At 37.1% G+C, this 20,720-nt stretch overlaps 1 protein-coding gene across 7 annotated transcripts in view; it reads right to left on the reverse strand.

Annotated features, from left to right (window-relative positions):
* CUNH10orf11 (chromosome unknown C10orf11 homolog) overlaps nucleotides 1-20,720 on the reverse strand; it is a 747,072-nt gene that overhangs the window by 85,151 nt on the left and 641,201 nt on the right. For all 7 annotated transcript variants that reach the window (XM_017746251.1, XM_017746252.1, XM_017746250.1 and 4 more), the window contains one exon: nucleotides 12,322-12,406. In XM_017746251.1, coding sequence (XP_017601740.1) covers nucleotides 12,322-12,406 — 85 coding nt within the window. The remainder of the gene's footprint in view (nucleotides 1-12,321; nucleotides 12,407-20,720) is intronic.

A 20,720-nucleotide genomic window follows, 5' to 3' on the forward strand; every position in this document is an offset into this window, starting at 1 on the left:
CTGCTTCTGAAAGAAACATTCCTTTTCTTCCACACATCTTCCACTCCGTGCATTCCCAGGTACCATATAAACCGCAGCAAGCTGGCATCTATTCTCACTGACAAAGTCACTTCTAGAACTCTTTGAAATTTTCTTTTTACTCTACAAAAGATACCACCATTTTGCATTTTTTCTTTATTTATTTGCTAAACTGCAGTCTGTGTTTTAGCTTCTTGTGGGAACAACTTCTGCCTGAATTCCTGAATTATGGTTCCTACATCTCCGAAATGAATGCCATCTCCAAATCTTGCAAACCATTTTAACTAGTTCATTTCATACAGAAATTTCATCTGAAGGGCTATCTTCCCTAAATTAGCAGGGAGCAGGAAAAAAAACCCCAAACAAAATTTTATTAAGGGTTGTCAGAATAAAAGAATTAACAGACATTAACAATATGTCAAACTCACTCTCCTTTGTGGCATCTCCTGATATTCTTCCTGATAATTCTTCTCATAATAGTCTCATGAGGTTCTATTTTGCCTCATTCTCTTTTGAATATAGCCATTATACTCTTTTTTAACAAACAGATTTTTCAACACAAAAAAATTAATTTAGCTGACAGCTCCTCTTTCACTTTATTACTAAACTCACCTTGGTAAAGGAATTATGTTTTAACAGTGGAACAAAAGTGAATAGGAGACAACAGCAAAGGGACTCCTTCAGCTATCCTCTACATTGTACTGCCATTGTTATCTAGCATCAGATTACAGGGCAGAAGTAAACTTTACATCCACAATTATCAGATGAGGGGATATCTACATATTTCCTTTTTACCTTACTGTAATTTCACCTGGTATTTCTTTTTCTTGACATATCACATACTTTACATCAGTGATGGCTGGCATTTGACAGCACCGAATTGCTTCTGAATGAGGTAATAGCTTATATTTAATCTATTTATTCTAAGTTGCTCTCTTTTTTTCCTCTCATGAAATTTATCATTCAATACCTTTAAGACAGACATGACCTGCCAAATTAATTAATTATGTGGATTTGGGAGGGGCAGTAGGGTGCATTTGGTTTGGTGAGTCTGGACGGGCTGTTTGCCAACCTCTTGGCTTTAAGACAGATTCCAGTTCTTCCACTGGGGCACAAGGGATTATTGCTGTTGAGCCCACTCCTTTTATTTCACAGAAACAAAATTTGCTGCTAATACTGGCTGCTCCCACTCACAGTTCAGCAAAAAAAACCATCCAGAAGTTGCCTCACTCCTGTGAGGAAAAGGTAGAGCTGGGGTAGATGTAGTTTTTCTGAGCACCACTGACTAAAACTACTACAGTCACTGCTCCTGCAGTGGTCGGTGCACAGGAAGCCAAGTTACTGTGGGGAAATCCAGCACGTCGGTGTGGTAGCCCTGCAGTTTTGGTACACACATATTCTAACTCCTCTCAGGCAAGACATGAACACCAATTTAGTTCTCTACTAACTGTGAGAACCCATGTCTAGTAACAGAAATGGTTTTGAAAGAGGCAACTTGGGCCATGTGCTCTTTCCACGTCTCTCTACATGGTCCAACATTGAGCAAAAGTAAAAAAAGCAATCAGACTACAGTCTTGTTTGGTCTTTAAGTAGACATCAGAAGGTTGCTTGTACCCCACTCTGTAAGCATTCCTGTGAAAGGACTCCTATTCACCAGCCTTACATTTTTTCAGCCTACTGTGCTAAATATCATCGTTGCAATTGGAGGCGTTCTAACAGAACTGCAACACAAATCTGTTTCACTTGAGAAGCAAAGCCTACAGTTCCTTAGGTTTTATAACACAGTGCTTAGTACAAATTTGCTGAATTTTTCCAATGCTTCACTATGTGATTTTAGGAGCCTATTTTCCCCAGTGGCACGCAAGTACTAAAATTGCACTACATTGCATTTTGCTCTCAGTGGGTGGGAAAGTGCATACTCAAAGGGTTATTTTCCATTCTTTATTTCAGTTTTATGCAGCCACAGGTGGGGGGTCTTTCAGGTGGCTGCCTAGGTTTACTAAGCACTTCAGAGTCATAGACAAAAAGAGTCTTACAAAACATATCAGTGTTGTCCATCACACAGTAAAAGAAATTAATTTTGTGTAAATAGAAACAACTTTCAAAATATCTCAGACTGTAAAAGGTAACACAATGAATATCTACAAAAAAGGGATCATCCATCCTCTGTTTAGAAAGGGACATAAAACAATTGTGCTTGTTTATACTTATTATTTACCTCTCTGTCTCCTCCCTTTCTTCTCCCCAGGTGTGATCTCTCTGCTTAAGGGCATACAAAGTTAGCGAAGGATGTCATGGGGCTTCCTATCATTTACTTTTCTTACAATGAGGTTATTAACAGACCACAAAAATATCACAAAACAGGAAAAAAGGGAAGTCATCAACCTACTTATCATTTTCTTTCAGAGCTCTGCAAGGAACTTTGATCAGTAAATACATCATTAGTCCATGAATACAGATATTCATATCCAGTAAAAAGTTGACAGCTTTTTCTTCTTGCATAAGATCATGCAATGAAATCCTACTAAGTTACCCCTTTCTTTCCTGAAGTCAAATTTAAAAAAGGACCCTTCACCCACTTCTAGCAGAGCACACACTCTGAACAATGAAATACAAAATACATTACATCTTTTTGGCTGTTAATAGTTTGAAAGACATGTAGATGTTACAGCAAGATGTGCATGCTATAAAGAACAAACACACAAGGGGATAAAATAGTTTCACTGCTGTTATGCAGATGGCTGCCCTTCTGACTGTGCAGGAAATTTCTTCCCTCCCCCAGTCTTTAAAGCAGGCTTCTACATGTGTTGACTATGTGGGAATTAGTGTTTTTTTGGATGACACCCACATCCTCTTCATTCAGGTCAGTAACACCAACTACAGGGCAGTGGCCAAAGCCACAGGAGTATTCCATCCATCCTATCCTGCTAAATAGTCTAAATTCTCAGAGAAACACAGCTCAAAATGGAATGGCCAAATTATTTTAATCACGAGATAGATGAAGACTAGTGAACAATATTCAGATGCAGTACTACTTTCTGTGTGCATGTCATTTTCTCAAGAGAGGGCTCAGCTATTTAAAAACTGAGATGCACAAACTCAAAAATAAGATTCTATGTCTCATATGTTCAAAGGCCTATCTGTGCATCTGAAATAGACAGCAGCCCCATAGACAAATTAATTTTCATAAATAATGATCCTGATCTGTAAAATATTTTGTGACCATACAGCAATATCTCAGATGACATCAAGCAGTTTTATCTGCAAAAGCAAGAGTTTCTTGAAATTTTCCTCAAAATATACATTAAATGTAGCAATGAAAATTTACATTTTCATTACAGATTCTAATTTTAATGAGAAAACACCATCTTTCACATTTTCAACATTTGCTACACAGACCCTTAGCATGCAGCAGATATTTACTGCCTCTGGAATTAAAACATGCTCATGTGAAAAAATATTCAAATGGAACATGCGCCATAAAGATTTTTGTCTTTTTTTTTTTTTTTTCTTTAACCAATAATATAAAGCTTTATCCTGTCTGTGTTCTACAGAACAGTACAAGCTGTATGGAATATATCAACACGTGTCTATATGTTATTAAAAACAGTAAATTCCCGTTTAAACAAGGGCTACAATCTGTGCACTAAACACTCATTAATGGTTATGAATCAAAAAAAAAGGGGGGGGACTTGCAGCAGGTGTGCATATCTATGAATTTCAATACATTGTAAAACTGTCTGTAGCCAACAGCTTCATCATTTGGCCTTTCTGAGCCTGGAGACAGGCAATTTTTCACAATTTTACTATTTCTGGCCAAACAAAAAGTTTTTAATTAAATATACCACATGATTCCAGATGTTTGTTTATTTGTTCCAATGAGGCCATAAAAATGCCTGAATGATAAAATTGAAGGACTCCTGCAAAAACAGGCTAGACTAGAGTGCTAACTAAACAGGGGGATCTCTCAGGAGACTGGATTTGCACAGCAGTGGTGTGCTTTGAACCCAATTTCTCTGGAAGAGCTGTAATATCAGCCGTGGCTGATGACTGGCCTTTATTGTAAAAGATTATTAGGCCAAGTGGCAAATTTACTAGACTGGTTTTTTTTTTTTATTAATTGCCAGTTGTAGAGATACTGCATCATTAGTTCTCCTGCATATCCAAAGAAGATTTTAGGTAGGCTCATGGGTTTGGATCCCAAGTTTCCACTTACAGAAACCAGTGTTTTCTATATATTTCTGCCACTTCATAGTCATCCTGCTTGAGCATTCTTATGGTTTCTTTTTACCAGCATGACAAAAATGAGCTATGTTGTGAAATATCAGACACTCTCTAGTCTACCAAAAATATGAAGTTACGGTTTTTTCCCTCATTAATCATATTCCCTCTGATGTGACACTTGTATGGGTGACTAGGGCCTAGACTGCTAGTTTGGGCAAATATGGAAAAAGTTAAAATAAAAAACCTCAGAATGACAAAAATATGGAAAACGGTCAGGTCTTCAACAGTCAGATGGGGGAATGTGCACTGTGGAAAAATGAAAGTCTCTATAATATTTGGAAAAAAAATACTTACAATTATGAGAGGCTGCCTGAGTCTTAGACTACTAAATCCCATTAGATGCAGAATGGGAATTTTGTGCCCAACATCTGAGATATTTAATAATATTTTAATCTAGATTTGATTAACCACTTAATTACTCTCTTTTTGTCTTTTAAAATTTTCTTGCAGAGAAGCACACATATTTTATTCCCACAGAGACACAGCACACCAGGAAGTGATCCTCTTAGAACTTACTTCTGGTCAGCTCGATCACATCCCTTGGGTTCAGTTTCAAACCACAGAACACAGAGAAGGCTCACAAATTAAAATATGCTGTCATTTAAAACCAAATCTTAACTTTGCTGGCCATCAAGAAGGACTTCACGCAAAACTGCAAATCACTTTATATATCATCCCCACCTCATTTAGCTGAACCTACTTTCACATGACTAGTTGCTCCCATCACTGCAATATACAAAAAGATAACAATACATTTTTATGTTGAAGTTTTAATAATCTACAGTATCCTGATTCAAATCCAACATTCCTTGTATACACAGACAAAAAATTGTTGACCCTGTTAGTGACAAGAATATGAATCCAATGACCCAGAAAATTTATTTCTTGAACCATATTAGTCAAGGTCACACTCAAATGCAGCTACAATTTATTCCACATTTGGGAAAGTCATTGTGCTTTACAGAGAAAAATGCAGATGCTGGCAGAAATTATCACTATTGAGCAAGTGAGGTAAATAGGTCCACAAACAGCACAGCCATTGGTGGCAGTTCTATTCCAGTAAACAGATAAAATTCACCTGTTCTTTCGTGACTGCCCAGCAATAAACCACTTTGCAGCTGAGAGCCGAGTGGATCACGTGTGTGGGTATTGGACCTCTCAGTTCCTTTGAAAGGGAAAATTTTTGGTTGTGTATCAGTTCACACAACCGGAAGAGATGTCTAATGCATTTGCAGACTTGGCAAATACTAATAGAGGTGAGCTTCTGTTGCCAGCTAGAAGCATTTCACTGGAGTACACTTCCCTAAGGAAGTATGCCTTCTAGCATTTCTCCCCACCGACTTTGTTCCCCTCATTCCTTCTACCTATTCTTCTCCCCACAAAGCAAACGTATCAGAAATACTGAGAAACCAGTAAACTGGAATCCTCCTTGGAAGGGAAAAATCATGGTCAGAACTACGAAATCAGGTGCACCCCTGAATACATAGGCATGAGTGGGTAGCATTCACCTCATCTCCTGGTGCAAGGTTTGGCGAGTCTACAGGCATCAGCAGGAGCCATCCAGCACAGAAATGAGAGAAGCCTGCTCTGTCTTTCTTCCAGCTGCACCAGGAACATCTCGCATCAGAATTCTTTAAGTTTCTGACATTACCTTCTCACATATCTGGACTACAAAACCCCAATTTGCCGCTGATGGATTTTTTTTCTTTCTTTCATATCCCCTTAACTAAAGGGAACTAGGACTGCAAAACAAAATCTTTTCTTAAACAAGTCTTCTCTCACACTGATAACTCATGTTCACCATCACTTTGTTTTCCATGCTTCTCCCACGTGTCTTGAGCTTCCATTAACGTCTATTTCCCAAACTAAAAAACAAGGAACTAGTACCCAGTTTCTCACTTCATACAGGCAAGTCACATGGGGGTTTTTTTAAGCTTTTTTTTTTTTTTTCCTTAACAGACCCCTTATTTTAGCATTCTCCCAGAGTGTCAAAAGAAGAGGATTTCCACCCACTCCCCTTGAGGCTAAGTCATGACCACATCACATCTCACTGTTGGGCACTTATACTTCCTGGCACTAATAGGAAATGTGACAGCTTATTTTTGAGTGTTCCTTCCCTGGAAAATATGATCTTATCTGCCCCATGCTATTGAGAACTTTTTTGTTTGTTTATTTTAAGGTTATTCATCTCACGATGAGAAGATCCTGGCCTAACAAGTCTTCAGTCTAGGACACACCATAACATAATGCAGGTTAAAAATGATGGTATTTTCAAAGGACACTTCATGTAAAACAACAAAGAAAATATCTCACTATCACAGCATCTTTGCCTGATACAGAACTTTCATATATTGCATCTGCTCACAATTTTCTTATTCATCCTATTCTTAGTTATTGGATAAGTTAAAGCAAATACATCTTATATACATATACGGACACACTTTGTTAAATGAATGATAAAGTACTAAGCATAGGTTTTTTGGGATTTGGGGTTTTTTTGACAGAATACAATGAGCTTATGCATATACACAGAAAAATCAATTGACAAGCATAAAGTGCAGTTCACACTAAGAAAACTAACTAATTATGATAAGTTGCTACATAAATTGCTTTGCAACTTCCTCAGCAATCAACTTCAAACTCTAAATAAGCCTCTGGCTTGAAAACACAATGAATACCTAACAACTGTGTCAATAACAACAGACAGGACCGCAATGATAATATAAACAGGATACTTATCTTTCTGGAAGTAAGTTTTTATGTAAAGCAATTTCCTTTTCTTTTTATGTCTGTGATTTAAAGACAGCATGGCTTTTCACAATGCATGTGTAAAATAAGAACTTGGTGTATTAACATTTATTATTAAGAGGTGTGTTTCAATTTTGTCATTCTACTTCAAATATTTTGAAGTAGTATATAAAAACTTTAGACCAAATTCTGGAAGGATTGATAGACACTATTAGTTCCATATGAACCTAATAATATTTATAGTGTATGATCAGGCTGATCAAATTGAGGCAGAACGGGTAAATCCTTGGAGGATAATCACTTTAATTAAACACCTCCCTCTGGCTCTCCAAAATTGCTACTTTTTTCCTTCAATACCAAATTTTGAAAGTAGTAGGTGTCCTTTGACATCTATTGGATTGTGAATTCCAGCCTAACTGGATGGCTAAACCCTTGTGCATTCTGTAGTCCACTTTTATCTCCATCTAGAATTTAGCTAAACTCCTACAAAGCTACTAGCTGGTTTTCTGTGTCCCACACCCTAACAGTCAATCAGAAGGACTTTTGTATGAACATCCCAGTCATCAGTGAAAATTTACTACACCGGGTACTCTGAGTACAACAGCACAGCATAACGATCACAGAAGGAAACAAGGCGAGTTCACAACAGATTATATGCCTACATACTTATGTTTGCTTAGGAATGTGGAAGTTTGGAAAGATCTTCATTCCCAAAGAAACCTTCAGCACAACTCTGTTAGACAAAGAGAAACTGAAGAGCAGAAGGAACCTCTCGTTTCCCTTGTTCAAAAAGGCTCTATAAAATTACCTTTAGAAGGTTAATAAGAAGCTTCAAAATACTCTGTTCTTGGATTTCTGGGCATGGGATCTGAATGCAGTTTGTGACTCTCAAAATCAGATTATAAAATAAGAAAACATGTCTGTCTGTTGATTCAAACATATTGGTAGAATAAATACCAATTTTTCATTTGGGCACTCGTCATTCAAATATAAAACAAAACAATGTAATGCCTGCACATACCAGAACACTTGGATAAGCAACTGTATGGACACCAAAACAGGACAGTGGATTTTTCAGAAAGTTTCTACAAATCATAATAGATTAGAATTATTAAACCTTGGCCTAAATCCAAGCTAAGGATCTAAAAACTACATAAATACAGGTTTAGTTTTTAATGGAAACTCCTTCTTCTTCCTTTTACCAGTAAGCTATGGGGTAGACTTACCACTGGCTTTTCCCAGAAATAAGAGCACAAGAAAAGGAGGAGTCAGCTGTAAAATGCTACTGGAAACCAAACGGCTTTGGCAAATTAGTATGTTTTCAAGTAAATCAGGTAATAGACAATGCTATAAAATAACTGTTTATACAAAGGGCATCCAGCACACGCTTTTGTATGGGAAAACCAGATTTTCATGATAGTCATGATTTAGTGATATTGCTTCTGAAGAGATAGAATGATAAATTACTATTTTCCCCACCAACTGGAAAGCACTGCTCTTTTTAGATGGCAATTTGAGTTTGAATGCTTACACATAAAGGGACTTCCTTAGCAAGCATACCACCATAAAAAACCAAATATACAACCTGAGTGGGTGAAGGATGAGGGGCCTTTTTCCACACATCAGACAAATTACCCTTACAAATGCATTACTATGACTTTAAAATTTCTTTTTCATCAATGTCAACTATGTTAAGAATTGAAGTTTCTATTTTAAGATATGTACTCAGTTAATAAATTATCAGTAAAAGCAGAAGGGTACATGGGCCATACATACAAGCCACTAAAAAAAAAAAAATTACATAAGCCCCAAAATTTTTGGGCCAATTTCTTCTAAAAGCCACTACATTTCATCACTTCTGTGTATTGGGAGCATGGCCATTTCTATTAAAAAACAACAACAAGTAACTGTTCTCTTTGATTCTTTCAGGTAGATCTGAACAAGCAGACAGGAATGTGGGGCCTATACATTTTATTTCACCAGAAAATTTGAAAGCTAGAACAATACAAGCAACGTATAGAATATAGAAACAAAAGAAGCACTTTGTATGAGAGGAGGCTGTCTTCAAACTGACTTGTTTTAACTAGGCAAGAGAACTGCACAAACTTCACACAAGTAAATCCATATAAAGTAAAATACATAATCCTACTTTAACAAAGACCAAGGGAAGACCCTTAGAAGTTTGAGATCACTGTTGGAATCAAAACAAAAATATACGCAGCTATAGAATTATCACTTTGGAAGCCTTGTCTGACAGCACAGCAATCAGATCACATAAAGAATCAAGTCACACTACTGTCAGATGCCCAAAATTTAAATCAAAAGCCTGTAGATTTTTCACTGAAAAATATGAACAGTGGGACAGAGGGAAGGTTCAGCTCAGAAGAGTGGGTCTAAGCAACACTAATATAAGGGAAAACAACTTTCCCAAGATGGGGAGAAATTTTCTAAAGCTTAAAAATGTGTCTCCAATATTTATTTCTCTCTTCATGTACTTATATACTCAAGCATCATGACACTTAATATAATAGTTACAGTGATCATTCCACATCGTTCCATGCTAACATCACACTGTTATATGCCGTTTCTATGGGCTTTGAAAGAGAGAGTGAGATTTTAAGCATTCCTGAAATCGTCTGTACAAAATATGGAGTCAGCCTAAAGGATCAGATCCTGACTGGAAATTATATACTGCATGCATGAGCACAAAAGCTATAAGAGACATGGTGCAACCCATGCATATTATATGGTTTTGTTCTCCCTGTAAAAAATCATAGTTAAATAGAGTGAGAAATGTCCAAGTGAAACTGCACCAATCAAATACATCCAGCTTGCTCCTGCTCCCCCACCCAGTCCCCCAAAAATCAATTTACAGCTGTACCAAACTATTTGCCAGACTTCAGGATTCTGGTAAACAAGTTTCTCCAGGGACAAATAACACTCACAAACTTACAGCATACTTCATTCCAGTACGCACTGAAAACTGCCAGTATTTACATATGCAACAGCTGATTCAGTCCTACTTTACACCACTGAAAGCATTCCATGAAGAAAAAATTTGAAGATATTCAGAACCTAAAATAGCATGCTTAAGTATTTCCCTCTTTCCTTGGAGATTTTTTCTATTGACTGCAATTAATCTTTTATGGGCCTCTGAACTTCAAAATTTTTCTTTGTATAGAAGAAGTTGATTGAGTTAATGGGCCTTGCCAGCAGGTTATTCTAAGTTTGGAATTGGTTCTTCCAACACTTGGAATTTTGGAAAATTTCCTTAATTATTTCCTTGTGAATATGTGTGTGTGTATATATATATACACACACACATATATATAAACTTATCAGATCATGCTAACAGTGTCTCTTTAAGGACCAATTTTGCCCTTTCTTTGGATGACACTCTTCTCCATTCACTTTATTCATAACTGTGCTCAATAACAAGGAAATGTTCAGCATATTTAGCATGCAGAGCAGAGTATTTCTGGGAAGATTAAAGACAGTGAACTGCTAAGGGTAGAAAGTTGGTGATTTGTGGAATATAATTTTCCCCTTTCATAGCAAGGGGGCAGGCATTCTGAAACCCTGGTGAGGACAGTGGTACTTAGAGCCTGGCAAATTCCTGCTCTGAACAAACACCCAGTGGACGTGTCTGCAACACCAACTGCAGCCACACAATTCTGTGTTGCAAGAGGAGTCAATCAATAATGCAGGCACACAGCTTTTGATACTCAAGACTACCAGCATTTCTTTTGCCAAGTCAGGTAACAAAATCAGCCATGAAACCATACTTCCAATACACTATCACCTAAATAAAAAATCTGAATATACTTGGCTTAACTGTTAAGGGTACTTTTAAAGTATTTTTAGAGAACTCAGGGATTTGCAACATTCTGTCATTCTATTTATTGTGTTAGTAGACCCTAGCCACTTAATCCAACACCAGAAATCCAACCTCAAAGCCAACATGCTTATCTGCAAATCAAAGCTACTTATCTTGGGAATGGGGGGAGGAGGGAGGGTGGGAAGGAAGGGCACTGGGCTGCAGGGGTTTTGGGGTGGGGGGGAGGGAGGGGCGAATTTTTTTTTTTAATCTCTGAAGTCCGGGTGTGTGCTCAAATTCATGATTTTGGTTGGTCCTTTCTCTTTAAAAAGTATCAGTTTCTACATGAGCTCAGTGTCAGAACACAATGCACCCAGAGCACTTCCAGGACATCTGATTTCCAGTGCACCACAGCAATTTACACCAAGGCCAGGGTGTAGCTTCATACTCATCCTCAGCTCTAGCACAACAACAGTGATAGAGGCTGCAACAAATTAAATTCTACTCAGCTGCTTTTCTAATCCTTCACACCTGAATCACAGATCCTTCTTCAGGGGCATTACCTGCCTGATTCTTTCAGGAAGTTTCAAGTAATAAGGAATTCTACTAAAGCTGCTTCCATCCTCTGTAGTGCTGCAGAATTTGACACACACTAAAATTAAGCTACTGTCAATTCATAAATATAAGGCTGACGTTGATCCTGGTATCCTAAACAAAACCTGCCTCTACACAAATGGTTTACATGGTCAGTGTAGAATCAATGGGTAATATGGGAAATAAATAAGATAATTGTTGCTCTGGTTTTAAGCTGAAAAATGCGGAAAGCGTTGCAAATTTCTCCTTTAAAAATAAAAAAAAAAGTGAAAAAGCTTAGAATGCACCCTTCCTGACTGCTTCGGTTTTTCACCTGTTCCCTGAACTTTTTGCTTCATAGGTATGCAGAAGGAATTTGTGAATTTGCCCAAGGTGCTTTTTAAGTTCTAAGGACTGATGAAAAGGGAAATAGAAACCGAGAAGAATCCCTTTTTATTGCAATGAAAATGTGTTAACATTTCAAAATTATAGTCCTAAATTTCTAAACTGCCAAAAAGCTCCCACTTTAAAAATATTAGAAAGTTTACAAATTCTCTCAAAATTACCAATGCTGCATGTAATCATCTACTTAGCAATGTTTAAGTACTCTAATCTCTTTACATTTTTCTCTCTCTCACACACACAAAAATCACTGAATGTTATTATCCATAGATTTATTTGCTTTCCCGGTAGACTACCTGTAAATCCTATTTAATATGAGGTAAAATCTGTAGTCTTGACAGGTATGGTTTTCTCATATAGTGCTCGAAAGACACGGTGTTCTCTGTAAAGTGAAAGGCAGCAGTAACTGATACAGGGAAGGCCTTAGAGCAAAGCTTAACACCTTGCAGTAGTTCATACCAATAAAATTTAGCTCATACCTCTGTGATTGGTGAGGTCTCTGGATCCAGAAGGCAGAGGTGTATAGTGCATCTCTGGAGAGGCAGGGGCAGCAGCACTAGAGGCCTGTGTGACAAAACAAACGCTATCAGTGCTCTGAGTGGAGGTCAGTGATTAGGCAAAGCGGAGGCACCTGCAGGATGAGTGCTGTGATGTGGTTACAGGTGCACGGAGTCACCAGCCACGAAGGATTAATTTGTTTTTGTTAAGGCTGCTTGCAATTCCTCAAGGTTGCTGTACTCACAGGAGTTTACACAATGACATTATGTATCATCACTAAACGAATATTTTCATACAGCTGACAGCTTAAAAAAAGTTACCATCTTTGTTAGAAATCTTTAGGCAATGTTAAAAATTTTCCTCTTGGTGAAACAGATTAATATTTACCCAAAGGAAGTTGTGGGTGAGTCCACATGTAAGAAAGGAGATATGAAATAGAAAGTTGGGCTAAGATACTATACTTTTCAAATCTAAAGAAAAAAATCCCAACTGATTTTCCCATTCCGCTGCCCTGTGAGCTAAATGAAGGGATCTATTACACATTACAGTGACTATAATGCAAAAAAGTGTACAAGTATACAGAATTGTTTACAATAAACACTTAAAACCAATACCAGAAGTCTAATAAAAGAAATAAGTACCCAAGAGGACTTGCACAGAGCCTTTAAAAGCAAAATGTTAAGGAGAAGAGAAGAAACACAATTTTTTCTCCATAAGTCTCAAGATCCTAGGATTCCAATTTTAAAAGATTAGACTGAAGAGCTATAGTTTACAATAAACTAACCTTAATTCCTTTCGATGTTTCAACTGAAGGAAAGATACATCAAAGAAATATAAAGCTAAGAAAAGCCACATTTACCATCTTGCTTTTTAGTTATGGAACAGCAGTGTTGCATTGCTAGGAGAAGATGTGAAAATAAAAGATTGTATTGGTGAATATGAATTATTGTCAGTTTTTAAAATTAAGTTTAACTTAGGCTGGTGACATGGTAGTGATATGTCCAGTTTCAGATATGAAGTTTGCTCTGGAGTATTTACAAGGTACCCATTTCAACAGACATAAAAAGATTATGTGTTTAAATAGAAGACACAAAGGAGAGCGTTCACTGGAAGTTACACAATAATTTCTAATAGAAAAATAAGGCAAATAAAGAGAAAAAACCAAAAGCTAAACTATTTCTTGAATCTCAGGATAATTCACTAAAGGGAGTCTTGAGAAAATAATTGCTATCTTTTGTGCACTTTGTTCTCTAATGATATATTGACTTCTAAGCTGCAAAAGTCAATCAAAGGAATTCACCTCAATCTTGCTTACTTTATAACTGAACATATCCTCAAAATTTATGAATCCCTGGCTCTCCAATGTCTGGTTAATATAAAAGCATAAAATAGGGCCACAATGTTTTGGGGAAGAAAAGCATAAATACAGATTCAAATCTTAATTGCCAGACCAAACCTGAGAACAACAATCAGAAATCCATAGCAATGAAAGTTAATCAGGGTAATAGTTTGTTAAAGGCTGTAACTTAGAAATCTTCCTTGTTGTAGCTTTGGACTCCTAAATGATAGTACATAAAATGTTAAGAGGTGACTGAGTAGATTAGCATACTGAGCTTTTGCTTTTGGAGACCAGCCATCAATTTCTATGTCAGACCATAGTTATAATCCCATTTTTGTCCCTAGGAAAAATCAGGTCACAACATGAAGATGCATCATGCATCAAAACAAACATCTTAAGAGATCTTAACAGAGACAATTTTGCCTAAACAGCAAGGATGCTACTTACTGGATATGAATAAAAATACAGAATAGCCTGCCTCTGCTGACTCACCAGTGATAATAAACCCTTTCCAGGGAACCTCCTGTTCAGAGACATTGCTACAGACATAACTCTCACCATCAGCCAGAATGAATAATACCCTGATTTTGGTGAACTGCAAACCTGCAGCTCAATCTACTCTGGACTATGAATTATGGGAAATCTCTCTGATGACCAATACGAGCCAAGGGCACATAGCATGTCAGAGGGAGAGATAGAAACCCCTTACACCCAGCTATGGGATATTTGAAACTAATTCCAAGAACAGGCATATGTTCACAACTATATGTTTTCTTTGGGTCGAGTAGTTCTGAGTAAGAAAAGAAGAAAAACGTCACTATTTAACGTCAGACTTCATCCCTGTAAATCACTCAAAAAAACTGGAAGAATAAGCGGTCTCATACTGTACACTCTAGATGTTATCTGCCTATTCAAGTGTACTTATTTGGGACTCTGATAATAGTGAAGGTTTCTCTTTGGTACTTTTAATCTCAATTTAGACTGTTGACAGCTTGATGATAGCTTTTCCTAAAATTACTGGAAGAGACTTTGCCATTTCAGCAATATACCACTGAGTGAGCAAAATTCAAGAGCTTCTAAAAAGGATATTGGAGTGAAGGGGCAATTTAGCTTTATTTCCAATTTTAGGAAAAGCAAGAACAGAAGGGTTTGTTTATTGGTGTTTTTCTGTTATTTTATGTACAGTATATAATTCCCTGTCAAATATAGAACAGTTTTCATTACCTTCGAGCTAAGCATTCAGTTAGAGCAACTTTAATTCTATGAAATATCGTCCAGGGTTAGGATTGTTTTGCACAAACACTGGCTCAAGTTCCAAATCACTTTTCTGAGTTAGCCTGTGCACCAGCAGAAAGACAGCTATTTGTTTTCTCTACCACATACTGACATTTGGCCCTAAGCTATTTTCCAAACAGATTTGTATAGATTGTATTACTCTTAATATTCACAGGAATATTGTGACAGTGACAGTATTGACATGTGACAGTTACGTCTTCAAGTATTGGTGACATATGCATCAGAAGTTCTTGTTGCAGTGGAAAGTAACTATACATACAAATAGCTTTGAGGAAAGCTGTTTAAAATGGTTGGCAGCTTCAGTTTTATAGGAACAGGTCACCAAATAACTCAGTAAAGAAATCCTAACAGTATTATTTTAGAAGAAGCTTGTAGTTTTGCAAACTTTGAAGTCATCCAACTTTTGCAGTATATCATAGTATGTGGCTTAAGACTTACAAGACAAATAAAGTCAGACTATTCACTGTCCCCATGCTAAGCACATAACCAAGCATTTGCTAAACTGAGGTACCTCTCTTCCTATTAACCTGTGTGTTTTGTCCAAATTGTTGTATTTGATACTAAACGGACTGTAAAAAGAGTACCAGATTTGCAAAGCATGTTCATCAAAATTACAGCCATTGTAGAAGCTGAAGCAGGAAAAAAGCCCCCACAACCAACCAAAAAAACCACAACAAAACTCCAAAAAATAATTTTGAGAGCAACCATACATCAAGTCTTTAACTATTCCATCCTAGGGAATAGCCAGGTAAGAACAACTTTATTTGCAATGTATTCGCTTTTCTATCAACTTAGGAACCATACAGCCAGTGAAAAAAAAGGGATGAAGCATGAAAGAAGGGATAGAGAAAGAGACTAGAAAATATGCAAAAGCAGGCCCCAAGTGGAGCACTCCATATGGCAGAGTACAGCAGGTCTGGCTCTCCCCTCCCCAGCTGGGAGCTCAGCCAGAGGGTTCAAACAGGCTGGCCAGAGTTGTCACCCACCTCAACACACTGGGATGCTCTGGAAAACCAAGAGGTGGCACAGCATCCTTACCAGGAAAGGAGGCTGTTCTTGATGGAATGGGATTTCCCAATTTCCTTGCTCCACAGCCAAGCAGACTTAGACAGGAGTTAGCAGTTGTCTTTGCTAAACCTCCAGCATAAATTAGAGTCACTTTAATGAATGAAAAAAAAATAACCCATTTGTAAGAAAATTGTCAGCCACGACACACCGACAACTAGCTTTCAAGAGTGGAGGAATCTAATTAGACTAAAAAAAAAAAAGCTCATTTGTTTAATTCCTGAATTCCACTTTTCAAAGAACAAAAATACTTGGAAGATACTAGTAGGGAACATCATGTGTAGTATCAGGACATACTGTTCATCTGCTGCATCAAAACAAATTTGTAGAGACTGATGATTCAAAAATAAAAATGCTGTGCTATTTTTGGCAACCACACAAGTTCCTTCAGATATTTCAGCTGTTGAAGGAGTAAAGGGGGAACTGTAACTCAGACAAGCCAATCCTCTTTGAATCGTGGTTTGAGAAAGTAAAATTTAAATGACTGTGCTATCCAAATTAGATCTCTCTACTAGACATTTCATTTTCATATTTCTAAACACAGGAGTAAACAAAAAACCCCATTAACTGACACTTTTAAATCTAATCAGTAATACAAGTTTTTCAGCTATAATCAAGAGTATGACTTGAACCTTAGCAAATATTCATTCCAGATATTTTAGCAGCTTATTTTCAGATATGATGCTACTAATACAGTAGCCAAACTATTGTAGTATTGGGACAAGAAGAAGAACAGTGATTTTATATTTTGGCAGGTCTTCCAATTTCAGTAACCTTTAACAAGAAAAGGAAAGAGAATTTTTCTCATTTAACAGAAGTAGTGGAGCTTAAGATTCAAAGCATTTCAGATTCAAAGCATTCCCTTGTTCACTTATAAGAGAGATTATCACTTCTCACTTGAATTTACTTTACCTTTCGGTTTTCACTTAATGTTAAATTGCAAGGTTGAAAGCAGGGATCAAAAATGCAAATGAACATCAGATAATTCTTATGCATTTAGGCTTAATTGAGTGTAATCGATATGTCTGGTGTGCAGCCAAATTCAACTATTGTGAAAAGTACCTAATGTATGGACATTATTTTTGGACTACTGAATGCCAGAAAATAATGAGCTGGCATCCAGCTTTGGTGAATCAGCCCTTGAATTTTCATCTAAGAGCAGTTTTGAATTATTACTGAAGATAAGGTGTAAATGTGCAAGGGAATTTTATCCATGTTTCTCCCATGAATCATAAATGAGGAAAAAAATTACAGTCTAAATTGCACTTAAAAGGAATAAAGTCTTTTCATGTCATACATGATTTATCAAAATGATCTCATTTTAAGAGTACTGTGGTGTATCTTGATTAATAACATTAGTAAGCATGATGAATGGCCTCTTTAATGGTAACACAGAATTTATTGGCAAAATCCCTACTTCTACCAAAAAAGGGTGGGAAGTAAAACCCACAGCAGTTAGTAACTTGCAGAAACAGCTTAAGTAAACTCTCTGCTATGTATTTTGCATTTAGATATCCTTGAAAATCCTTAATTTGAGTTTATTCTCACGCTTGTTTGGAAACAAGTAACAGGTATTACCTAATGAGGCAGCTCTAACCACTACAAAAGTCACTTTGCAGTTCTCTGCAAAACAAGCTGAACTCTGCATGTGCTGTGAGAGGATGCAGTGTATTAAGGTCTTTCAAGAACACTAGTCCCATCCCCGTATGACCTTTTTCAATATCCTCTTCATTTTGCCTTAATATCCTAAATGCTTCCCTTCCTCCATTACTCCATCTTACCCTCCCCCCCTCCTCCCTTTTTAAAGCCTGCTCCAGCCTGCCCTAACTAATTTCCTTTTGGGCTGACAGATCAGAGGCCTTCCTACCACTGTTCCTTTTAGACCTGTGAAGCCCTCCTCGTAATCCTGCTGCTTGTCCACAATTAATCTTTCCAGTTGCCACATTATTAACACTACCACCCACAGACAGAGGATGCCTGAGCACGGCTGGACACTTGCTCCCCACTGGAGCATCAAAGTTGTCAATCACACACTAGTCAGAAAGTTGCCTGCTGTCAACATCAGAGGATTTCATACTCTCCTACCCGCTGATCAAACATTTTTCTTCAGAAGATTAATTCCAAGTCCCCACCCATTTCCTCCCATATCCTCGTTCCCTTTTAGGTTTACTCAATGATCCATCTTCTGTATGGAAAAGGAAGCAGTGTATAGTAGAAATCCTTTCAAAACAAAAGTTCAGCAAAACTAAATTTAAATCCCAGCTGTTATCAACCTCTTCCCCCCCGTGCAAGTTAAACACCTTAAAGAGCTTGGATTAGACCTAGTCACAAATGCCTTTCTTTGATCAAAGGCTCCAAGACTTTACACAAATATAATCACAAGGCAATGACTGCATCTAAGGAGCCTGAATTGATTTGTTCTACTGTAACATATAGCATACAAAAACACCCATTAGGCTTTTTAACTTCCAAGACCATTCTTTTTCAATTTATATTGCTCAAAAGCCAAGAATTTTAGCATTTTCTTAATATTTTCTTATTATTTTTTCAAGTTCATTAGATAAAAAGTGATGACTACTTGCATAGTATTTGCCTTCTATCTTTTTCAAAAGTGCATCTCAGCTACTTACACGGAAAGGCAGAAGGATACAAGAGATTCTTCAGCTCAGGTTCAGTTTAATGGGTTGAAGGGAAGTAACTATTACCACCTCTCCCTACTCATATGCCGCATTCTAATATATTCATTTTTTAGAAGTTAAACCTTACTGCTCAAGTGGCTCAGTATCTTTCATTACAGTAGTTAACAGAATCTGTCCCTAAAGGAGCACTTTAACATGCTAGCCACACAACAGTGAATGAAAGCAATACCCATTCATATAATCCAACAAGCAATCTATTCACTATAATGTTAGGTTTTAAAGTAAGAATAAATTAATTTAAAATCACACTAAAAAATAAATTCAAAGTTGCTCAATCATACTCATCCCTAAAATAGATTTCTTAATGCTTTTCATCTCTTAGATTGGTACTAATAAAAATCAAGAACTCAACAAAAGACCCCCAGAAGTATAAAACAATAAAGAAAAAATCTGCTGGCCTTGAATCCTGATCTGAGTAAGTCCAAACAATTATTATACATTCTACCTTAATTTCTCTATCAGCATCTTTACCTTCATATCTGAGATCACACATGCCACCTTCTTTCCATTTTCATTGGGCTCACACACTAGTAAAATAAAGTGTAAGGACAAAGCAAACCACACATAAGCCTCTCATAACCCAAACCACAGAACTCTGCCACTGTTGCTAGAGAATTTGGAGTTGTCATAGACAACTATTCTTTGAAGCGCCTTGTGAAGTGAACCACAAATGAATTTTGAGATGCTAGCAGACACTAACCCTTTTTTAAGACCCCACCTCACCAACACCCAAACATGACATTTATTGTATTTCACTCACTGCCCAACAGTTCTGAAGGAGTGAAAGAGTAATACGGAGTTTTTAAAGATTACAACAGAAGGTGCCAAGGTAAGTCAATGTGAAGGGAAGTACACTGATAATATATTAGATTCCAAGGTTCCTTCAGTAATTCCCTGCAATATTTTTCAACCAATTACATCACAACTACAAAACATAGTAGTAGTGGAGTAATTGCCAAGATTCCTGCTATGCTATGGCATAGCAACAGTACACGAGCTGCATACCAGCACTGATGTAGAACTCAAATACACATTACATATGATACCGTAACTCACTACTATTCACAGCTCTAGATTTTGAAATAAGGTGACTCAGAACTTCTCCAGCTCCTTTTGCCAATCTGATACCCACAGATTCTTTGAAAGCAAAATCATCAAGTTAAGTTGCTTTTTTTAGGTAGAAACTTCCAAGACCGTTCCATACATTAAATCAGTAATGTAATATCATCACTTGCAAGCACATTCAATGATAATCAGAGGAATGCAGAACCGTGTATACATTTCACAGACCAGGCATAATTGTTTGCAATGCTAGAGGGCTTACTTCGCTTTGCTATTCATCCTGATACCTTCTGCTTGCCTTAGTTTTTTAGGAAGCATGGAAAATGTTGCACAAAAATGAAAGCTAGATCCTAAAAAGTAAAAGGTAACAGTACTTTAATGACTGTTGCTAAGTTGTGCTGATATCCTTGCCTAATATGCACAGGAATGAAGAAATTGGAAGGCTAAAAATGCTTTCAAGGCATCTTCATTCTGTCATGCGGGAACTGAACTGCAGCTCAAACCTCTTGTCACTCTATTCAGTCAGCAGAAGGGGGTGCTGCAGTGTAACCTATTTAAAATGCAAATAGAGTAACTTTTGTAACAGCAGATTAAAACTAGCATTTTATTCACTTGGCATACCCACAGCATACTGAATGCTGGAATCAGACTTGTCACTGCACACTGCAGATTATTAATAGAGCTCAGAATGGTGTTGCTAAATGTGCAAGTTAGAAGCAAATAAACAAAAATGGATTTATCTGTGGTATTTGCTCTCCAGGAGAATTTGGCAAGGCCTGCCTCGCACTGCACACTTGTTTATCCAAGATCACTGAGGCTCAATTTGGTTGTTTTTGGTTTGTTTTTTTTCTTTAATTGTTTGATTGACAGCCACTTACCATAGCCGGAGACTTTGGGATATGTGATCTATAACATTAAT

The sequence above is a fragment of the Corvus brachyrhynchos genome, unplaced genomic scaffold, assembly GCF_000691975.1.
Source record: "Corvus brachyrhynchos isolate BGI_N302 unplaced genomic scaffold, ASM69197v1 scaffold279, whole genome shotgun sequence".
In the NCBI taxonomy this organism is placed as follows: domain Eukaryota; kingdom Metazoa; phylum Chordata; class Aves; order Passeriformes; family Corvidae; genus Corvus; species Corvus brachyrhynchos.